The 21732-nt window shown below is 36.7% G+C and overlaps 1 protein-coding gene across 1 annotated transcript; it reads right to left on the bottom strand.

Annotated features, from left to right (window-relative positions):
- Nucleotides 1-251: 251 nt before the first annotated feature.
- Nucleotides 252-21392, bottom strand: LOC117912027 (histone deacetylase 14). The gene is made up of 7 exons (XM_034826446.1): nucleotides 21317-21392; nucleotides 20259-20494; nucleotides 18176-18250; nucleotides 4486-4587; nucleotides 1700-1771; nucleotides 811-867; nucleotides 252-603 (listed from the first exon to the last, which is right to left on the bottom strand). The coding sequence occupies exons 1-7, from the start codon at nucleotides 21351-21353 to the stop codon at nucleotides 283-285; spliced, it is 900 nt and encodes a 299-aa protein (XP_034682337.1). The 5' UTR covers nucleotides 21354-21392; the 3' UTR covers nucleotides 252-282.
- Between the last annotated feature and the right edge of the window lie 340 nt (nucleotides 21393-21732).

The raw sequence follows: 21732 nt of genomic DNA on the forward strand, positions 1-21732 counted from the left end.
AAACCTTGACCTCTTCCTTGGAGATTAAAATCTTGGTCCTCCTCCCTGAACTGCTGAAATCTGCTACCACTGCTAGATACTGAGAGAAAATAGCATAGATACACCATTGGAGGTTGAGAACTAAAACCTTGCTTGCACATTCTCAAATATTTCATAGTAAGATCCTAATATTCTAAATCTTAATCCACTAGTAACAAATAAAAATTTCATTATTGATGAAAATGGGAAAGCATTCAAATCATTAAGCAGGATATTATATCAGTAACTAAATTGCAGGAAGATTTAAACTAAATAATTCATCAAGAGAAATAAAATACCCCAAATTGACCAGAACCAAAAACTGTAGCTTACTTGATGAGTTGAAAGGAAGAATATATCTGGGTCATCATAGAATGCATCATTTGTTCCATTCCCATGATGAACGTCAAAATCAATGATAAACACACGCTTTAATCCATGTACGCGTTGGGCATAACGAGCTGCAATGGCCACATTTCCAAAAACACAAAAGCCCATAGGACCTTTTGGAATAGCATGATGACCTGGAGGTCTTATCAATGCAAAACCCATTGGTGGGTCCTGGCTGCTCTTTGATGCTGCTACCTGAGATATGACAAGATTTTGGCAGATAGTTTACAGACAAGAACACCAGCATAGAATAATAAAACAATGAAAATAAATTGATTGAATTTCTAAGGAACACAAATGTACAGGATGCCATATTTAGGAAAGACCAAAATTAAAATAATTTTAACAGGTGAAGAAAAAGAATAATCATTAAGTCACTAACGTGCTAGGTTGAGGCATCACCACTGAATCAACTAAGGTGATTCCTGCTCCAGCTGCAAGCAGTGATTCTTGGAAAGTCTGCATCACCAATATCATCATGAAAACAAAAGGAATATATGCACATATTGCATGCATACTGAATTGCTAACACTGAAATTAGCAGAGTTTCCCTATATAAGGGAAAAATACAGCGGACAATAATTGAGAAATAAATATGTATGCCCACTGCTAAATAAACCACAAACCCCCTTTTTTTTGGCTTGATTTTCCAACATAGAAAGAGAGAGAGAGAGAGTAGAGAGAGAGAGAAAACCAACTCAGATCATATGAAAAAATCATAATTTTAAGGAGTCTGAATAGAAGCTATAGATAAGTGAATCCTGAATAGCTATTTTCCAGCATGAAGATAAAGATGATTTATATCAGGATAGCAGGGTCAAATATGTAGTTGGAGACATCAATCACCATCCATGGAAGTATGTATAATTCAAGCACAAATTATAAAGATAACAAGTCATAATATTGCTCTACTTTAGCATGCATCAACAAGAAAAAAAGAACTGTTTTGAAAAATCCAACAATACACTGTCCTTTCTGCACCTTTACTACTTTTTGTGTTCTTTCTTTCTCATATAAGTTTTGAACAGTAAAAACTAACATTATCTGCATAAAGTACAAGACCTTTTCTAGGAAAAAGCAATGAAAACTCACTATATTCTCAATCCAACAAATTTCACTTTACTTGTTTTAGCAGTGAATTAATTTGATTTTCTTATATCATAAACAGTAAACCATGGCATATATGATACTCTTTTAGTAAAAATAAAGATCTAGAAACATTAGAAATGATATTGCATATATCCATAAGCTCAAGAAAGAAAAAGACAAGCATCTAAAGCATTATACTTACAGTTGCAGTAGCATATGTTGGTCCAGAGCCATCAATGTAAATAATTCCTTTCTGTGAAGCCTGATCCATACTCTATGAAACAACAAAAAGGAAAAGGAAAAAAAAAAAAGAAAAAGGAAAAAAAGAAAAAATTTAAGGAAAGGATCTCTTAAGATAAGATCAAAGCATAAAAGCATAATATTATAAGAAGTAAATATGTATATACAAGCTATGTCTGATAACAAATTAGGTTGAAGCAATGCAATCCAGGCCATATGGATATCTAAGATTCAAATCCCAGAGTAATCATGAAGAAAGAAAATAAAAAGTGTTCAGCTGACAGCCAGAGATTTCCCTCCAAATATATCAAATTATCAAGAAAAAGGGATACTCCCAGAAAAAATACCATCTATGCCAATGCCTTAAACACCCAACAACTAACCGCATCTGTAATATTCTTATTATCATCTATTGCATACCAAATGTGAAAAGAAAGAAAGATAATACGTAAGCTGTGTCCACATAGAGATCAATACTGGAATCAAAATTTGTGAGAGCTGTTGGTTCAAGTGGCTAAGAGTGTCTTCAATCAAACAAAGATATTTGTGGCAATACCTCCAATCTACTTTACTACTACAACATAGGAGGAAACTGTGTTTCTTGAGACAACACAGGCAAATCCTTTCTTGCATGCAGGAGAATTTTTCTAACTAACACAATCAAGGGAAACAAGGAATAGAAAGAATATTGATGAAATATCTCTAATATTTTTTATTTTTGGTGCTCACTGGCACAAATAAGGGGATACATCTCTTTTGCCAAAATATGGCTGATATTTCCAACATTTCCATAATTTCTCTCTTGAAAGCCTTTTCTACGGAGAAATTAATCAAATGTCCTTACAATAAAATTTCCATAATTTCTATCTTTGGTGCTATAAAATTTGAATTGCATGACATTTTTCTTCCTACGCTATATGCAGAACCATTTATCATCACTTTTATTGCATTTTAGTGGTCAAAATTTTTATTTTTTTATCAAGTATACAACACATATACTCATCAGCACAAAATGTTTTGAACCAATAAATCACATACCTGTCAGTTGTCATGTATGTATCCTATCATAAACATGTTGACTCCTTTGTTGTTAACACTGATAAGTCCTAAAGAACGTATATACATTAAGGTGGGTTCCCATTTTGGTAGTTTTAAGTTTGAAGATCAATTCGGATAAAAGTGAGCTCCTTCCGGTTGGAAGAGTGGGCGGTATAGAGATTTGGCCCATTTTGTCTTACCAATTGCTTGGGGTTATCTTTGGGTGCTTCCTTCAAGTCTGCTTCAGTGTAGGTCTCAGTAAGGGAAAATTCAAAAGCAAGGTGGCCTCTTGGAAAAGATCTAAAGGGAGAAGACTTGCTGAAGATTACTCTCTCTAACTCCCTAATCAATCTTTTGTCAGTTTTTGCAATGCCTAGGAAGTTGAGATGCAGATTGGAACAGATTAGAAGAAATTTTCTCCAGGGACTACGTTAATCAGGTGGTAAGGTCCATCTGGTGAGGTGGCAACTATTGGCTCATAAAAGGGTCCAAGAGGATTGAATATAAGAAGTCTTGGGCCCATAACAAGGCTCTGCTGGAAGGTGGCTTTACAGACTTGCAATTAAGGATGACAGTTCTTGGAGAAAACTGTTTACAGGATGTATGGGAAAGAGAGGGGTTATGGTGTTCAGAGTAGAGAAGTTTATAAGTGGAAAGATGTGTAAAAGATTGTTTCCCAATATTTATAAATCAGTCGTTCATAAAGAGGCTTGGTGTCAGAGTATTGGGTAGGGAGTTGCTAGAATCCTTGATTCAGAAGAAACCTTTTAGACCCACAGTTGGCTTTAATGGGATCTTTATTACAGTTAGTAGGTACTCCATCTGTTGCTAGTGGTATGTGACAAATTGGTTTGAAAGGCCTCCAAGAAAGACAGTTAGGTAATGATAAATCATAGACTTCAAGTGATTTCTCTACCCTTCCAACTAAAGCCATTTGGATTTCCAAGGCACTATCTAAGGTTGATTTCTCTATTTGGGAGGTTGCCTGGAGGAATTCCTTGCGATTGATCAACTTACAAGGAAAGGATGAAACATGCTTAATCAGTGTTGCCTAGGCAAACACGATGTTGAGTTTGCTAATCACATTTTTATAAAATGTGAGTGGACTCTGATTTTTGGTCTCTGGTTTTTCCTTGTTTGGAGTATCTTGGGTCTTGCCCAATCCATTAATGTTTTGCTAAAGAGGCATAGCATGTTTGTCATTTTCATTAGCAAGGCACTTCATGTCTGTTTTGGTTTTTTTGTAAAGAGTGCAACCATAGAAACCCTGAGGGTGTCGACTGGTTGATTTTGGTTGTAACGAGTTAGTTTCTAAAATCCAAGTTCTTGTGATCAAATGGGGAATGTAAAGCTTTGTCTTATTGATTTTGTTGATAGATTCAGAGTGGGTTAGCTTGGAAGGTATACAGCATGCAATTTCTTTGACTTTCATGCAACTAGTATAATCATGTGTGCTAGAATGCATCCTTCCTTCCCCCTCTTCTTTTTGTAAGGTGCTTGATTAATATATCTGCTAATAATTTGTCTATCAAAATCTTGTTGCTAGTTTCCATCATTTCTTTCAAAAAATTTCCAAAAATTGATATTATGTGGATATTGCCAAATAGATAGTTGATATTTCCATCAATATCAATTATTTTTATCTTTGCTTACTACAAACCCAATACAAGGAAAATAAAAGGAAACTAGGATAGGCAAATATGAGGCTACCTTCTCAAGACCTGATACATAGGCCTTTGTGTGAACACTTGCTATATCTTCCACTGAAGCAGGACTGAAACTATGAAGTTCAAGGATCTCTGAGCCACGGAACTGAAATTTACAATGCATGATTATTAAATAACAAGGTACATGGAAATGTTTCATCTTAACACACATATATATGCCTTCATGTTGGATTCAAAGCACATGAAAGCAGCAAAAAAATTATTCCTTCAATCCACCCATAGATCATAGTATTTAAAAATCATATGTTTAAGTGCTGGTTGAGATGTTTCAATCACCAAGGATCTTCCTCCTCTATTCTATTCTTTCGTATGCAAAGTCGTGTGGACAACCAACATCCTTGAGCAAAGACTAGGAAAGAGAGGAGAGAGGGTGACTACTCTCAAGGCTTTCTTTTTCAAGTGTCTTTCATAAAGAACAATCGTGTTTTATATGGACCTTAGGTTGAGGTATAAAGACCAAACTATCCTTAATGACCTAGTCTTAACCATTTTTTTTTTTTTTTTGATTGGAAACGCCACAAAGATATATTAATATAAAAAGAAGTACAAGAAGAAGGATGAGAAATCCTCCCACCAAAGACAACTAAAAAACAGGAAAATACACAAAAACAAACGAACTCCCACTAAGGACCAATCCCTATGGAGAACACACCGCTATCCAATCCAACTGAATCACATTAAGGGGAGTCCCCTTAAATGCCTTGGAACAGAAAGCCCAAAGGGAAGCAAGGAAAACAATAGAGTCCCAAAGGACCTCTAAATTCCTTGCTTTATCCTCGAAAATCCTTGCGTTTCTTTCCCACCACACAACCCGAATTAGAGCTATGCTCGCAGCTTGCCACAAAACTACCCCTCTCTTAGAATTACGAAGCCTTGAAATTTGATGGACATCATGTCATATATGCTCCTTGGGGAAACCCAATCCATCTTAGCTAACTGAAATAACCTGTGCCACAACCCAATCGTCAAGGAACAATGAAGAAAAGGTGATCTGCTGATTCCCCGTGCTTCATGCACAGGATACAAATATCAGGACTAAGGGCTTTGTAGGGTCTTCTCACTTGCAACATGTCATTAGTATTCACCTTCTTGTGTGCCACTAACCAGACAAAGGACTTCACTTTGAAAGGAACTTGAGACTTCCACACGAACTTTGAAGGAAAGTTCTGAGGGGATCCAGAAGATTGAGATAATGCTAGAAAAAAGGATTTGACTGAAAAAAGCCCTGAGGAGGATAATGGTCATAATCTAGCATCTGGGACCGAAGGAGAGAGATACAAATCACCAAGAGAGCGCATGAGGCCTTCTAAGTCCTCAATCTCAGAATCTGACAGGTTACGGCGGAAATTCAAATTCCACAAGAAAGGCCGAGATGGACCGAGAACTGAAGAAATAGAAATGTTTTTATCCACGACTACTCTAAATAGTCTTGGATATTGGGTTCCCAAAGGTTGGTCCCCCCGCCACAAATCTTCCCAGAACCGAATTCTTTCCCCGTTTCCTACCACATACCGAGTAATCAAAGAAAACCCCTGAAAGACTTGAGCAATAGCCTTCCAAGGACAGCGATGTGACCATCTGACTAGAGTGTTAGCATCCCAACCATTAGAGTGTGAACCATAAATGCTTAAAATGACCTGATGCCAAAGAGTTGAACCCTCTCTAGGATACCTCCATAACCATTTTCCTAGAATAGCGAGATTCCTCCAAGAAATATTCCCCAAACCCAAACCTCCTATTGTCTTCGGTTTGCACACCACATCCCACCTCACTAAATGATCCCTTTTGCCTTCCCCAACCCCTGACCATAAAAAATCCCTTTGCAACCTCTCGATTTTTGCAGCCACTGAAGCGGGAATTTTGAATAAGGAAAGGAAGTAACTTGGCAAATGGGTAAGACAAGATTGGATAAGAGTTATCCTCCCCCCGAAGGATAAGTAGGCCTTTTGCCACCCATCTAATCTACTTGAGATTCTCTCAATCACTGGATCCCAAAAGCCACACGCCTTAGGGTTCCCGCCCAAAGGGAGACCCAGATATAGAATAGGCCATCCAGACGCCTTACAATCAAGCATCTCAGCCAATCTTGAAAGATGAACCTGATCAAGATTGATGCCATAAATACTACTCTTGTTAAGATTGACCTTGAGCCCAGAAATGTGCCCAAACACTAACAAAAGACTCTTCAGGGTCTGCAGCTCTTCCTCCCTTGAGTTAGAAAAGAATATGGTGTCATCAGCAAATTGCAAATGGGACACCCTAGTTCTATTCCTACCCACCCTGAAACCCTCCATCAAATTTCTTTCCTCATCTCTCATAAGCATCCTACTCAGTACATCTGCGACTAAAGTAAACAAAAAAGGGGATAAAGGGTCGCCTTGTCTCAATCCTCTTGAAGCCTTAACCCACCCTTTAACACTACCATTCACCAAGATTGCATAAGATACCGAAGATAAACATCCCCTCATCCATTTCCTCCATCTAGGACTGAACCCCTTCTTTTCTAACACATGATCCAAAAAATCCCACTTCACGTGATCGTATGCCTTTTCGAAGTCTATTTTGAATACGATACCTTCCTCCCTTGACCTTCTTCTCTCATCCACTATCTCATTCGCTATAAGAACCGCGTCCAATATTTGTCTCCCTTGAACAAAAGCGCCTTGAGTATAGTGGATGGTCTCATGTAAAACCCCTCTTAGCCGCCCTGAGAGCACTTTGACTATTATCTTGTAGAGACTAGTGATCAAACTAATGGGTCTAAAGTCTGATATTCTCTTTGACAAACTCTTTTTGGGTATTAGAACAATGAAAGAGGCATTAGTGCTTTGATTGATAATTCCGCTCCTATGAAATTCAGCGAACACTCTCACCAAATCCTCCTTAATCACATCCCAACACTCTTGGAATACGGCAATAGTAAAGCCATCTGGCCCAGGAGCCTTGTCCCTATCCAACTGAAAAATGGCCTTATAAATCTCTTCTTCAGTGAAAGGGGAGTCTAATCTTAGCGCACTCTCTTCCGAAATAGGGGACCAATCTAATCCTTCAACACCCCAAGACTCTCCTGTAGGATTTGTGTAAAGCTTTTCAAAGTAATGTAAGATCTCCTCTGTGATACTCTCGACATTCTTCAGCACTAAGCCCCTCTCATCCTCCAACTCCTTGATGTATTTCCTATTCCGCCTGCCATTAGCCACTTTATGATAAAACTTAGAATTGCAATCCCCTTCCTTGACCCATTTCACTTTGGCTTTTTGTCTCCAATGAATTTCCTCCCTCAATATTAATTCCTCTAGCTCCCCTTTTCTTGAGGCTCTTTGGCTTAACAAATCAAGATTGAGACCCCCTTCCTGTTCAATGGCATCAAAGTTAGCTAAATCATTGAGAATACTTTTTTTCTTTTCTTTAAGCTCTCCAAAAGAAAACTTATTCCACTCCTTCAATTTAGCTTTAACATATTGAAGTCTCCTCATGAACTTATGACCTTCCCATCCGTTTCCTTGAAACCCACTCCACCAATCTTTAAAGTTCTCCTTGAATTTAGTGTGTTGTAACCACATATTCTCAAACCTAAAAGGTGTTGGCCCCCACATAAACGGGTTGGTATCCATAACAATTGGCCAGTGATCCGATGTCCTTCTAATTAAGGCTTCTTGAAGGCCTTGGGGAAAGAGCAGCCCCCACTCATTTGAGTAGAGAAAACAGTCCAATCTCTTACACACAGGAGACTCTTGCATATTCAACCAAGTGAATGAAGCATTCTGAAGAGGCGGGTCAAGCAACTCACATTCTCTAATAAAACTATCAAAGTCCCTCATGCTTGGAGTTAGGCTAGAATCCCCCATTTTTTCTGAGCTTCTCCTAATGACATTAAAATCACCGCCCACACACCAAAGCGGGTAAGTTAATCCATATATGTCAAAAAGTTCCACCCAAAAATCCTTCCTAAGTGAGGGACTATTTGGACCATAAACAGCAGAAATCCAAAGAGGTCCACATTCGTCCAAAGCGAACTTGACTGAGACCAAGAAAGATCCTATTACCACCTCCTCTCTACACAGCTTTTTTGAATCCCAGATGATCAAAATCCCACCTGATGCCCCAGACGCCGGAAGAGCAACCCAATCCTTATTTCTGATCGTCCAGACACTACCCACAAACCTTCTATCACACTTCTCCTTCTTTGTTTCCTGAATCATCACAACATCCGGATTCTCTGACCTGAGAAAATCTTTAACCATCCTACGCTTATTCCTTGAACCCAAACCCCTCACGTTCCAGCTAATGATTTTCATGGGAAAACACGAAGACCCTAACCTTCCGAGCCAAAACCAACAAGTCTCAATAACCTGTGGGGCCTCTATTCTTCCTCCTAGAATACACCTTAATGTCAAGAGAGCATAATACCTCTCGCACTTTGGCCATTTTCCCGGGGGACAGACCATCAATAAGGAAATCACTCGAATCCTCCTTATGCGACCTGACAATAGATTCCTTAGGGGTACAGCACTCGGTCATCTGGTTAGATAAAGCACATTGGTTCTCCTCCTCAACACGGTCAGGGATGTCACCAGGTTTTAAACAGTCAACACCACCTTTTTCATAAAAAAATTTTGAGATGCCTTGATTTTCCGTAGGAGACTGAGGAAGAGAGACTGAATTGGGAAGAAGTGGACCAGAGGGATTCATCAAAGGAGAATCCGGACTACAGAAAGGAAGAGAAGGAGACTCGGGTGGCTGAGAAGAAGAGGGCTGACATACCTCCAAGATTTTGGCTCCCGGAATTTCGCAAATCCCCTCAAAGATTGGTCCTTTACCTCTGGTTATTGAATTAGAAGGTGAAACCATGTCTGAATAGCCACGAGGATCAAACCCCACTCGTCCCGTTAGCCCTCGTTTGACTTGCACGCAGCTCGCCGAGGTGTCCTCCTTCGAAATATTACCAGTCAGAGGACATCTGGAGAGAGAATTCACTCTGATTCCTCGCTCCATCTGAAAGCCCATCCCAAACTCCTCTTCCATGTTGCGGTCTTCACTTGACGACGACGATCCCCGTGTGAAAATAGGCTCACTATGACACCAATCTCCCTGTCGTCGATCGGCGCTTGGAGGGAAGAGATTAGACCACGTCTTCTTTGAGATTGCCGTCTCTTCCTCCTGCGTAGCATCTCTCGTGTGAACCGCGGGGGCTTTCCCCTTCCTCGCTTCAATTTCTTCCCTTCGCGACGAGACTTCCATACCAGAGGGCTTCATTCCTCCTAAGTTTTGGCCCAACCCCGACGGGCCTTTACACTTACAACCCAAGGTGTTGTCTGACGATGGCCTAGGGTTGGGAAGGGATTGGGCCTTTAGCTCAACGGACCGACCTTCTTCTCCAAAGAAAGCCTCGGCGCCGGCCCTTGCATCATATGACCCTCATGGTACACCCAAGACCACATGGTGCACCCCGATTTCCCAATTACTCAATTAATTAACAACATAATTAAATAGCTCAAGTGGGGAACACTAGAGCTCATAAAATAATTAGATCCCATAGAATAATTTTTGCAAAAAATCTATAATTAATTTTCACTCTTCTTAACAAGATTAATTGTACTCTAGTATTTTATGAAATTATAACAAAAAAATTACCAATAAATGCTTTGTCCATGACCCACTATACTATTACATGATGTTCCCCATGAAAAGATATTTATAATTTGAAATTTGATATCCACAATTTAAATTACATCTTTATTCCTTAAGTTATGAATCCACTTTATATTTATGATCAATTGATATATCTATATCCCTTAGGATAAATATAAAATTCCAACATAATAGAATTACCATGGTCATTGATTAAACTTAATAATTAACCTTAGAATTACTCAAAAGGATATAATTGTCTCAAATACCAAGACATTGTGGTGTTTATATTAAAGACCCATTTCACTACATGTTAAATTAAATAGTCACCCAAGTCAACAACGATATGTGATCATTTTAGGTTCTCACTCATAGATGAACTCAAAGCAATTACTGATTTAATATTAGCTCAATGATCTCTCAAGATTAAGAATACATACAAATTATCCCAAAATAATTAATAACATTTTTTTGTTCTAGAAGTCTTGCTTTCTAGGGTAATCAAGTGGTAAATGCAACAAAGATGGTGCAGACAGAAGTACCAGATTTCATAGAGAAAGTTGACTCAAGTCTTCAATGATTGACTAGCTGAGATGGACAAGTATTTTGCTTGATATCACATGAAAGATGATCGGAATGCCTGTTAACTAGCCATGCTAAGGTGGTGGAAAAGTGTAGAAGATTGCCTTTGGCTTTGTGGAGTTGAGCAACCTCAACTTACTTTCTAGGAGCAAATGAAGATTAAAGACAGAAATATATTAAATCACCTCTATGAGCAATTAATGACTTTGCAACAAGATAGCATTTAAATAGCTAAGTATGCAAAGAAGTTTGACAAGTTTGTTATGCATTGTGAGGTGACCTAAGATGAAGCTTATTATCCATGTAAGATGACTGAAGATGAAGTTAAACCCCTTGCACATTACATAGGCAGGTAAAAGGTTGAAGTTCAAAGAGAAATAATGATGCACATTTACAAACTTGAAGACTCCTTCCAAATAACCTTGAAATAGGAACAGTATATGAGATCAAGGATGACAGTTGCTCAATTTTTTGTCGAAATTTTGGGGAAATATTGGATATCGGGGGCCCTAGACATGATATTTGACAAGAAAAATCTGTCATCTGACTTTTTCAAAATTTTCCCTTATTAATCCATTTCTTCGGTACGATCTGGTGACCACACAGCCAAAGCTTGGTCAACACAGTCAAAGCTCCAACATTTTTATGGTGGGAGTTGAAACTCAAACCACAAGCATGCCATGCACTTGATCACTTGGGCTAAGTCACCCTTATTGTTAGAAGTTATTAAATCCTAATATATATATATATATATATATATATATATATATATATATATATATATATATATATGTATATTGTTAGTCTAAGGGTTCTCCAAAGTACGTTTTGATGATAAAAAAATCATGGTTAGTTTGCTAGTATTGGAAAATCAAGTTAAGTTTCAAGTGTAAATTGAGAAAATGAAGATACGAGTCAAGTGAACCATAAAAGGATCCAAGGAAAGCAAAATCAAGGATATATGAAGCTCATTTAAGCTTAGGAACTTAATGTAAGGTAATTACTTGGTGCACTTAGGAATTTGATTTCATTCATGCATCATTCTCATACTCAAGTTAAGCCTTAAAAGTCTATTTTATTCAAACTTGGGTATTTATTTCAAAAACCTTAGGCAAATTCACTTAAAATTGGTTTATAAACATATCTAAAGACCTTGCCTAATTGCTAAAAGAGATTTGGAATGAAAAAGATGGCTTTTGGAGTTGAAAAAGGCTAATCGATTGAGGGTAGGGTGAACAAGCTCAAATGTTTAGGGAACCAATTGACCGGTTGCCCTTTCCCGTTCGAGGGGTGCAAAAAACCTTCTCTCTCTTTCAAAAGGGTTGCTCTCCATATCGAGGAAAATCCTTTCCTAGTCGAGAAGTACCCCTTCTTGGTCAAAGGGTACCCTTTCCGAATCAAGATCCGATCAAACCCCCAACGATTATCTATCATGCATTAAATGCCCAACTGTTTGTCAATCGATTGACTAGAGCTTGATCAGGAAGGCTAGTCGGTGCACTTTTTAGTGTCTGAGGTTGGAAACCTATAAATAGTGGGTTCTCATTCATTTATTTATTTTTTTTTTGATTGGAAACGCCACAAAGATATATTAATATAAAAAGAAGTACAAGAAGAAGGATGAGAAATCCTCCCACCAAAGAAAACTAAAAAACATGAAAATACACAAAAACAAACAAACTCCCACTAAGGACCAATCCCTATGGAGAACACACCGCTATCCAATCCAACTGAATCACATTAAGGGGAGTCCCCTTAAATGCCTTGGAACAGAAAGCCCAAAGGGAAGCAAGGAAAACAATAGAGTCCCAAAGGACCTCTGAATTCCTTGCTTTATCCTCGAAAATCCTTGCGTTTCTTTCCCACCACACAACCCGAATTAGAGCTATGCTCGCAGCTTGCCACAAAACTACCCCTCTCTTAGAATTACCGAAGCCTTGAAATTTGATGGACATCATGTCATATATGCTCCTTGGGGAAACCCAATCCATCTTAGCTAACTGAAATAACCTGTGCCACAACCCAATCGTCAAGGAACAATGAAGAAAAAGGTGATCTGCTGATTCCCCGTGCTTCATGCACAGGATACAAATATCAGGACTAAGGGCTTTGTAGGGTCTTCTCACTTGCAACATGTCATTAGTATTCACCTTCTTGTGTGCCACTAACCAGACAAAGGACTTCACTTTGAAAGGAACTTGAGACTTCCACACGAACTTTGAAGGAAAGTTCTGAGGGGATCCAGAAGATTGAGATAATGCTAGAAAAAAGGATTTGACTGAAAAAAGCCCTGAAGAGGATAATGGCCATAATCTAGCATCTGGGACCGAAGGAGAGAGATACAAATCATCAAGAGAGCGCATGAGGCCTTCTAAGTCCTCAATCTCAGAATCTGACAGGTTACGGCGGAAATTCAAATTCCACAAGAAAGGCCGAGATGGACCGAGAACTGAAGAAATAGAAATGTTTTTATCCACGACTACTCTAAATAGTCTTGGATATTGGGTTCCCAAAGGTTGGTCCCCCCGCCACAAATCTTCCCAGAACCGAATTCTTTCCCCGTTTCCTACCACGGTTCTCATTCATTTATTAATAAGAGAACACTTGCATTAAACTTCTTATCTACTTGTTTCTCTCATTAAAAGCCCTTACACTCTTTCGTGCATTAAACTCACATTTGCAAATTATTTTCTAGTGCACCCTTGTTTTCATCCTAGCTTTCTTTGTACTTACTCACTGTTTGTGCTAGGATTGAGTGATTTAAAACCATCTTTGATTGAATTAACCTTGAGTGTTGAGCTTCAAGTTGGGGATATACTTGAAGAGAAGTTGTAATGCCCATTGGAGTCAAGAAATCCAATTGTAAAGACTTGGAAGCTTGATTGAAGCTTCATACTAGTGGAACCCTCACTCAGAAAAAGCTTGAGGAGAGTGGATGTAGACGGGAATTGTCGAACCACTATAAACTTTGTGTTTGCATCATCTTTAACCCTTATCTCTTTACAGTTATTTCTCTATTACTTGCTTAATTAAGTGTGTTTTTTAAAAAAGTTTGAAAAACCCAATTCACCCCCCTCTTAGGTGTTTTTCTTAATCAAATTATCCTTGTTTCACGCGCGCACACACACACACACACATATATATATATATTACATCTCTTACTTTAATTAAAAAAGAATTAAATAAATGAATTTACTTTTAAATAGACTCATACCAAATCCAAATACAAAATATTAAAATAAAATTAATAAATTAATTCATTTTAATGATCTTATATTCAAATAACTGATTGTTAAAATTATAAAAACTATTATCATAATTCTTTCAATGAGTTTTTCTTTTTATCTTTTGTATATTAATTAAATATATAAGAAATATAAATTTAAAAAGGAAAAAAAAAAGTCATACATGTATCATCACTTTTTTTGTATTCTTGTACATACATTCAAATTAGATAAATCTATATAAAATGTGTTTTCAAATTCTGCAAATTTTTACCAAATGTCACAAATTATATCATACATGTATCAATTTCTCTAACAAAATAACTTTAATAAGTGCATTATTGTCTCTTCTATCATGTTTTGGAGTTTCCCCAACAAGTCTATGAGTTTTGATCAATTTTTGTTCCATCAATATTTTTTGCCAAAATTTTCATTGATATTTTATAATATATCCGTAAAATTCAACTATTGACATTTCAGCGAAAACTTATATTTTCATCCTTGTATGAAACAACCTTCAAGAAATTCAGCATTCAATCCGAAGAGTTGTACATCAAGAGGAGCCTTGAATAGGGTTGAATAGCTAAGATAGAACATGCCACCTCTACTCCATTGATGGCCACTACAACAACAAAAGGAAAACCATAGTGGTGACACATGAAAGTATGGTGACAACATAATTAAATGTTTTAAGTCCCATGAGAAAGGGTCCTACCAATGCCCTAAGAGAAGCCTTCATATGGATCTTTGAGGAAGAAGGTGGAGTTCAATCGTGAATGCAAATTGTTGGAAGTGTCTTCTAAGAAGAGTTTGATGAACAAGAATCCATTAATTATACTTTATATTTTATTATGGAAAGGCAAATTTTGATGTCTCCAAAAGCAAAAAATGAAGAATGGATTTGCGATTTGGGATGACAAATGTTTTCGGCACTTTCATGTGCCTGAGGATGTAAGTACATTGTCCTTTTCTTAGTTGAATTCTTGCTATGTACTTCCATGATATACCAACATAAAACATGACCAAGGAAGAGAAAATTTTTTGTTTACACCTATGGGCATGTTCAGAATGTTGGAATAGGGAGTGGATAGAGGAAATACATTCCATTTCCCATTCATCAATTTTGGACTACATATTAGATTTAGGAATAAGAGTAAAAATTCATTCTCATCAGAACCCAAACTGACTCCTGGAAGGATTTTAATTACTCTCTTCCACCTTGTAATATGATTCATTTTCATTTTCATTCTTATTCTCATTTTTGTTCCAATGTAGCAAACACACCCTTAGGGAAGAGAGTGCATACAACTTGAAACACTAGTAGGAGATGATGAGCTATTATGTAGGTAGAAATCTAGATGGTACCTATTTTTAGTCTACGTATGAACTTTGGAATGGATCTAGTGAGCAACTTAAAGATGATTATTTTGTATGATGTTTTGGGAGGTCAGCATAAAGTCTTAGAAGAGAGGTGTGTTAGCCCCATTTGAGCCCCTTTGTGGACAAGCCCTAAGAGCCTATCCAGGTGGTGCTGCAGGCCAGTTTGGGCAAGTTAAAACTGAATGGTAGATGATCATTTTATTGGCCAACATTGATATGAGATGCAACGAAAATCATTTGGCAGTTTTGAATTTGTTGGACTTGCAGAAGGGAGGAAACACAATACAGGATTGGGTTCTCCATAGTCTATTCCACCTGACCATTGGTAAGATATACTATGGCATTTGTGTTAGCCCTTCCAAAGACTATTGGATGCTAGGACTTGATCTTGGCAATAGTTACAAGTTCTCTAAGGCGAGTCACTCCATTCTAAGTCACAGGTCTTCTAATGCAGAGCACATCAAAAAGATATTTTTCCAAGAGACAGTGTGTCAACATAGACTTCCATTCACTATAATATCTGAATTAGACATGAAGGTCAAGTGTCTTTTTTTTTTTTTCAAACATTGAGAAGACTGATGTGCACTGTGTTTCTGCATTCTTTCCTTTAATCTTCAAACAAATGGGCAAACAGAAGTAATGAACAGAGTTTACAGGACTTATTAAGCTGCCTTGGAGATCATATAATCAACCAGAATCTTATTCTCCCATGGTGGAGTTTGCTTATTGATTTTTCTACGAGTTTTCTAAAGGTGATGTGTTAATCGTTCAAACTATGCCAGAATGTTATCTAAAGAGAAAGTTCAAGAAATTTCATTCAAGCAATGCAGGTCAATAAAATTTGCTCAAGAAGATTTAATTCAAAAACCTGTGTTTTAAAACTATCAAGAGATGGGGATTAATCTCATTTGTCAATGTCGAAGACTTAACAAAGCAATATTGAGATTTGAAAACATGAACAAGATCAGAACCACTGTTCAATTGCCTACCATTCTACACTTGGCAGAGAGATTGACAACTTTCTTGATGTTGGTTTGTTTCCATCTGGTGTGCAGGATATAGTAAGTCTCCAGTCCAGTGGAGAAGGCAACCAATTTCAAGTGGGGTCGTAACTTGGGTAGGTTGGGTCAGGTTGATGGCTAACCCAAGCCCAACCTCTAAATCAAAGTACTCTATCGAAGTCTAACCTAACTTCATTTTTCTAAGCTCAAGTTGAGTTTAGGATAGTCGGATTAAACCCAAGTTAGTTCGATTAGACCCGGGTTGGTCAGGTTGTATGAATTAAAATCCATCTACAATGTTTTTAAACAAAACTTTCTATATATTTATACCAAAGTTTAAATAATAAACGGGACAAAATTTCAAGATAATAAAAAAATAAAAACAAATTTATATATATTTTCAGAAAAACGAAAAACTGTATGGTATAATTATAATTTGATATTTTTCCTTAAAAAATTAGAAAAACTAAATATTATTATATAAGATAATATGCTTTACAAATAAAAATATTAAATCAGATTCAGGTTAGGCTCAGGTTGTTCAAACCTTGGCCGAGCCCAACCCAAATTGAGTTCAGGTTCAAAAACCTTAGCCCAAGCCCAAACCGAGTATTAAAAATGATTGCCCAAGGCTACCCAACTTTCAGGTTAGGATTGGATTAGATTAGGCCAACCTGTCCAAATTGCACTCCTTACTTTCAAGATTGCAACTAGATCACTAAAACTAAATTACAAAAATCCAACTTTGAACCCCTGCAAGTGGCACTTATCCTTTCACTCACTAGAGACAAGTTTCATCAAGCCAAAAGAGATGAAAGAAAATGAAACCTACTACTAAGTTCTATCAACAAGCCAAAAGTGAGCTTATTCAGCAGCCCAATGTTGTAATTTGGTGAGAATAAAATCACTATTCCTTATTCTACTTTCTTTCTTGAGTTCTAGTTGGATTGGTTAGTATTTCTTTATTCTACTATGATGAGTCAAGTCAATAGTCTATAATATGGTAGAAGAATTTTTTTAGGAGAATGAAAATAACCAAATTTTCAGAAGTTTTATGAGATATTAAGGATTGTATAGTACAACCCCAAGTCCAATGTTTGCAACTCCAGGAACCCTAACAAAATTTTGCTAGCAGTTTTCTCTCACTTCTGCCCAATTCTTTCTATTTCTTTAAGTTCTGAATCTACTTCCCATTCTTTAGGCTATCTTTGCCAATTACCATTTAAAACCCCAAATAGCTATTGTTGTTGCCAAGACAACCTGAAACCACTGCTGTCCAGCCCTATTAGCGGCCCTAACTATAGGAAACAAGCCTTCTTGCTTAAGCCTGATTCAAATTTACCCAAATTTTCCAGCACTACTTGAAATTTTCTTCTAGCCAGCTGTTCACTATTCTTGTTTGCTGCTTCCCTTATAATCCAAGGTGGGGTAAAGGTTGGGTGAGGGGTTCCTGACAACCTTTAAAACTTGGTATATGCTTCACATTTTCAAATGCTTATTTATTTACAACATTTGCAAGTACACTCTTCTACCAAATCATTGCTCTTACTGAGAATAAATGTTATCTTTCAACAAAAAACAAATGTAAATATAAAAATTGCAGAAGGGATGTCAGAGAACCCTTCTTTAAAGGGATTATATGTGAATGAGAGACTGACTCAAAGATTTTGTTGCTCAGCAATTGATGTGATAACACTATATTGAAAGCATTTAATGGCTAATTGGAAACTAACCTTTCAAACATGAAAAAGGAAAAGAATAAATAAACGGTGCAAGCATGAAAATTACATAGAACAAGACATGTTCAAATCAACATAAGAAGTCAGTAATGATGATAATGTCAAATGTTAAATACCATTGGTGACAGTTCCATCTTTTCCAGAGCACTCACAATTGCAGGAACCCTAAAATTAGATTCCGGATGTGACTCCTGTTAGCCGTAAAAATGCCAAACATCAATGAAAAGCATATGTCTAAGTATTATGAATTTAAAATATAATAGAAATGCCGCAAGAAAAAGAAAAAGACATTTCCCATGAAACAATGTCAAAGAATAACCAAATAAAGAACCAAAGTCACGAACCCAGGTTTTGGAACAATGAAATGGTTAATTTCATGCCTTTCAAGAGAACCATAAAAATTAACAATTGAATCTGATGATATATTTTCAAATATTTCTTTTCAAGTTATTTCATGTCTTTTGTTAGTTCAACATACATTTTCAGCCCATATCTTAATAGCTTAAGCTTTTAGAAAAGTTGATAACTTAACATGATATCAAAACTATGGTTAAGTAGTGTAGATGGCTCTAGGAGTCTCCAGAAGCTTTCTGAGCTCTATATAAACCCATGAGGAGACTCATTTGAAGCATCCTGTGACAATATGCTCAGTATCCTCTCAAGGTTAAAAGTCTATACAATATAGTAACTCGGTGAGTGTATGATTACCCAATAGCCAATGTCATGACTCACCGTATGTCCTATCCAATATATAATCATATACACTAGTGCACTCACCATGGAAAACCCATCCCAATGACTAAAACTAATCATCTCTCCAATTAGAGGTAGTGCACTACAACCTCAAATGGATTACCTAATTCCATGAACAAGCTATGAACAAATCATCAATATTGTAAGGAACCTATGACTTGGATCTTCTACACAACGCCTAATGCACCCAAATTATGTACAATGCAAGAGATGTCAAGCTTGAATGTTCAACATAATGAATAAATATAGAATAGTAAAAAGAAGAGTCAGAGTCAAAATCATAATATAAATATTAATGAATTCCATTTTATTGTTACGTCATGTCATGCTTTGAATGACTCTATCCCAACAATCTACATAATTAAAAGGAGCCCACTAAATATTGAGTGTCAAGAATTTCTTTCCTTTTCCCATTTAAGATATCACATTCACCTCTTATGCAAACACAACATCTCATTATGTCCCACGGGATTGCAAGATTGCTCAAACAAACAGACACCCCTTGTAGAACCAAACAAACAGGTCTCACACTAGAGTTAGGGATCAAGTCTAATCCCATTCTATAGCAAATTGCTCCCTCCCATGTAAATATTGTATGCTTTAAGTATCATGATCCTCACGGCTTTAAAATGTATCTATATGTCATGGTTATGAGAAAACCACTATGTATATATTGTTAGGAACTTCTTCCCTTATCTAAAGTAGGATATCACATTAGCCCACAAACACCCCTAATGGGGTCAAATAGACAAGTCACACACTGGATCGAGGATTTACTTTGATACCATTTTGTAATGGTTCGCTCCCTCCTATGTAAATATTATCCGCTTTAAACCCATTGGGCCCTCAAGGTTTTAAAATGCGTCTACACAATTAAGAAGAACCGATTGCATATATAGTACTAAGAACTTCTTCCCTTATTTGATGTAATATATCAACAAAGAGTTAACTCCATGATGTTGAGTTCATATGACTAAAATTTCAAGTCAAGGTAATATCAACTTGCCTAGTAAATAGACTATTTGTTAGAGGTTCAATACAAACCACCAATTAGCTAGACTTGACCTTACACAGGCCAAACTTGGTAACCTAAATAAGTGGATGCAAAGGGGACTTCTGTCAGTTTTTGCTTCCTAGTGATGTTAGTATTGTAGGATTGAGCCTTTGGTCAAAGCATATTGACTAACCCACCATGTAATAACTCTCCACTGTTGGTTTTTCACACCTTATCGAGCTACTAGCATGATTATTTTATATGATACCAAAATTGAAGCATATAAGCAATTGTAATAGTTAAAAAAATGCAGAAAACATAATAATTTGAGTCAATAAGTTTCATGCACACACAAAATTAAAGAAGAGAAATTACTGAAAAATATATTAACTAGCATTTCAAGACCACTGTAGTAACAACAACTTGTGAAAGTCAACAACTCAGCCATATACCTGGTTATGGCCCATGGCAGGAGCTACACAATAAATCACCCGTGCATCGCTTAGCTCACTAGTTGAAGGTACAAGGGAACAAGAAACAAAAGGCCCTCTGCTTTTGGAGAAGTATCTCCTTCCTGATTTCAAATGCTTCCGGAAATATCCATCCCCAGAAAATTTGGTGTCTGAACCAAATCTTCCATGATTCTTCAACTTGCACACATTATGCTGCACCAATAACACTGAACTGCCTGCACAAGCAGAATTGAGACCTTTGTTGTTGAAAAATAAATATCAGCTAGCATCAATTTTCACTATGAATTGAACCCAAAACCCTAGAACGTATAACTGAGACAATACAAGTTTCAAAGATACACCTATAAAGATCGTAATGAGGCAAAATCAGGCAATGTGAGATCCTACTCAAGCATATTAAGTGGGTCATAACCAATGAGAAATGCTTCACTGCATCAATTGTATCTAACAGACGTTATGCAGCATGGCTGAGAAATAATTAAGCTCTCAGGGTATATTGTGATTTCTAATCCGCATAGTTACAAACACATGTATCAAAGTTGGAAACTCTCACAACAGGATAAGTCTCGGAAATACATCCCCAGTTGAAAAAAAACCAAATTTTCATCCTCTTCTGCATCCCAAGCAAATCAATTAACGGTGAAAATTGAATCATTCCTTCTGGGTTTTGGTTTAGGCTTGCAAAAAATACAAGATTTATTAAAAAATAAAAAATAAAAATTGGAACACCCACTCTGTTTTTAACTCAAATATTTCAGCATCTATTGAAATTTGATGATATTTTTCATCACAACTTGGAATAAGAGTTTAATTCTTCAGCCTGTTCACTAGAAAAAAGAACTTTGAAGCTGTCCACAGAAACCTGGGGTAGAAATGGAACTAGAAGAATTGCTTATCTCTCCCAAAAAATTTCATTTCTCTTTCCTTTTGGGTGTGATTTTGAAAGAGATAAAAAGATTGAATTGAATTTAGAATGAATCAAGCGACTAACAGAGACATATGGTATGAAATGATCATCTGGAAAGAGGTGCACAGACCTGTGAAGGACGGAAGAGTTTTTTGGAGCAGCAACATTGTGTGCCACACAAAGATTTGGCATTGCTCAGTACTCCAATTTTGGTTTTACTCTTCATTGTATGATAGTGATTTTTAATTTCTTTGAATATCCTTTTCAATGTCCATCTTAATTTTTTTTACTTTCTATTCTTCTATTAATTGGGATATTAAAGATACCCAACTTTTATCCCTCTGCACTCCATTTGAAAAGGAGCAGATTAGATTATTGCTTGACTAAATTGGTGATCTTACTAGCAAATTCGGATGATGGGCAAGATATAAATGTTACAAAATTAATATCAAAACCTAATAATTGTTGAATGTGTTTGGTAATGATTTTAGAAAATATTTTTTTTTGTCTTTTTAACACTTCTAAACTTTTTCAAGTGTTAAAAAG

Source organism: Vitis riparia, chromosome 4 (assembly GCF_004353265.1).
Source record: "Vitis riparia cultivar Riparia Gloire de Montpellier isolate 1030 chromosome 4, EGFV_Vit.rip_1.0, whole genome shotgun sequence".
Classification (NCBI taxonomy): Eukaryota; Viridiplantae; Streptophyta; class Magnoliopsida; order Vitales; family Vitaceae; genus Vitis; species Vitis riparia.

Excerpts from the sequence above, each read along its gene's own strand:
- LOC117912027 (XM_034826446.1), bottom strand. The coding sequence starts at position 21,353 with ATGTTGCTGCTCCAAAAAACTCTTCCGTCCTTCACAG. Across the intron at positions 18,251-20,258 it reads CTGCCATGGGCCATAACCAG|GAGTCACATCCGGAATCTAA; the intron begins GTATATGGCTGA and ends TACGGCTAACAG. Across the intron at positions 604-810 it reads TCACCTTAGTTGATTCAGTG|GTAGCAGCATCAAAGAGCAG; the intron begins GTGATGCCTCAA and ends GTCATATCTCAG.